We start from the raw sequence: 1,742 nt of genomic DNA, 5'->3' as shown, positions 1-1,742 counted from the left end.
ACATATATATATATATATATATAAACATATATATATATACATAAACATATATATACATATACATATATATATACATATATACTTGTACATTATATATATATATATTATGTATGTATGTATGTATGTATGTATGTATGTATGTATGTATGTATGTATGTATGTATGTATGTATGTATGTATGTATGTATTTATGCATGTATTTATGTTTGTATAGTACGATGAACTGTTGTTTGTACTTCGGTAAATCACTTCTGCAAGCACCTGATCCGTTTGATATCCATACATACAGATGGCTCCATTATATTCGATCGCAACGCCAATCTGTACGGTTCGCGGGATGGGCTGACAGGACGGAAAAGCCCTAAGATGTCACGCGATCGTATTGGCACGCCCACTCCAAGTGGTGACGAGATTGTCAGCTTGGAAGAGGCCAATAAAAGGGGCTCGAAGAGTAGTGACGACTTCGTATTCGCAGACAAAAGTATGTGAAAGTAGTAGATTAAAAGAATGCAAACGCACAGTCACAATATGTATTTAATTTATTCTTTTTACACGTGCACACACGAACATACACTCAGCTATGGATTCATTAACTATGTATTCATATGTATATATCTTGTATACGTATCCATGGCGTTGATAATTTCGTTCGCCACCATACACATTTACGCATGTACACATACAAACGACTCTAAAAGTAAAGGAGCGTACAAGTGTTTTTGTACACGTGGCTATCCATGCCTTCGCTCACCCACCACTCAATTGTTCTTCGCACCCTAGTTGTAACGTCCGTAGTTTGGGGGCCCACAGCCCGTGAGGAAAATGCCACAGATGCGCACGTGGACGCCCTCACCATGCTGAAGCACGAGTCCACTCCCCTGCCATCTTCTGCGAATTCCACACCAAGCAGTCCCGTACGTTTTGGAAAGAATGACGGGACCAATAGCGGGACCAATAGCGGCTCGCACAGCAGTAGCAAGAGCTCTCTGGGCCAGAAGATACGCAAATTCGTTAGGGATCGCAAGGGACCTAGTCGCGCTAGTGTTGATGCGAGTGTCAATGCGAATGTCAATGGCACCGGCGTGGTGAAGATCAATGGGTGTACTAGTTTCAGCAACTCGGTATTGGTTGGTAGTAACACGAGTAACCAGCTCACGGGTGGTGTGGAGGAGAACGAGAACGGCCAACACAGTAGCAGTGTTGCGGATTTTACAGCAGAGTTCATGCGAGAGTTAGCCACAGCGCGTGGCAGTGCTAGTAGTGCGCAACAACCGGCGGGCAAGAGCGAGAAGAAGAAAGAAAAGAAAAAGTCCAAGAAGGCGAAGGCCACATCAGACATCAAGGGGGAGAAATGCGACACCAAACAGGAGAAATGCAACAACAAACCCTTGAGATCAGACTATACATTCGACAAATACGATCGATACAACAATCCTAGTAATGGGGCCACAAAGTCCCGAGCCGCGGGCAGTAGCGAAGTAGTCAACGCTCGTGGACCACGTTTAGTGGTGGCCCAGGCGGATACTAAACAAACACGAGGAGTTGAGAGAGTCACAGAAACGAATCAAAAGCGCGTGTCTGGCATGTCTATGAAGGCATGTATATCCAAGCACGGATCGCTATCCTCAGCCATTCAGGAAATTGGGTAGGTTATATATGTAAGTATATTTATCTGTATGCACATAAGTAGTTATTCGTAGATAATTTGAATACCTAGAAATGAGATTATACGAAATACGTGT

The 1,742-nt window shown here is 43.3% G+C and overlaps 1 protein-coding gene across 1 annotated transcript; it reads left to right on the top strand.

Moving 5' to 3' along the window:
• Nucleotides 1–810: 810 nt before the first annotated feature.
• SARC_15447 (hypothetical protein) lies at nt 811–1,653 on the top strand (the record flags this gene model as incomplete). Its single annotated transcript, XM_014290430.1, has 1 exon — nt 811–1,653. A coding segment is annotated over one exon (839 nt), but the record flags the coding sequence as incomplete, so codon positions are not given.
• Between the last annotated feature and the right edge of the window lie 89 nt (nt 1,654–1,742).

Source organism: Sphaeroforma arctica, assembly GCF_001186125.1.
Source record: "Sphaeroforma arctica JP610 unplaced genomic scaffold supercont1.6133, whole genome shotgun sequence".
NCBI lineage: Eukaryota > Ichthyosporea > Ichthyophonida > Sphaeroforma > Sphaeroforma arctica.
This window is presented reverse-complemented; position numbering and strand designations above follow the sequence as displayed.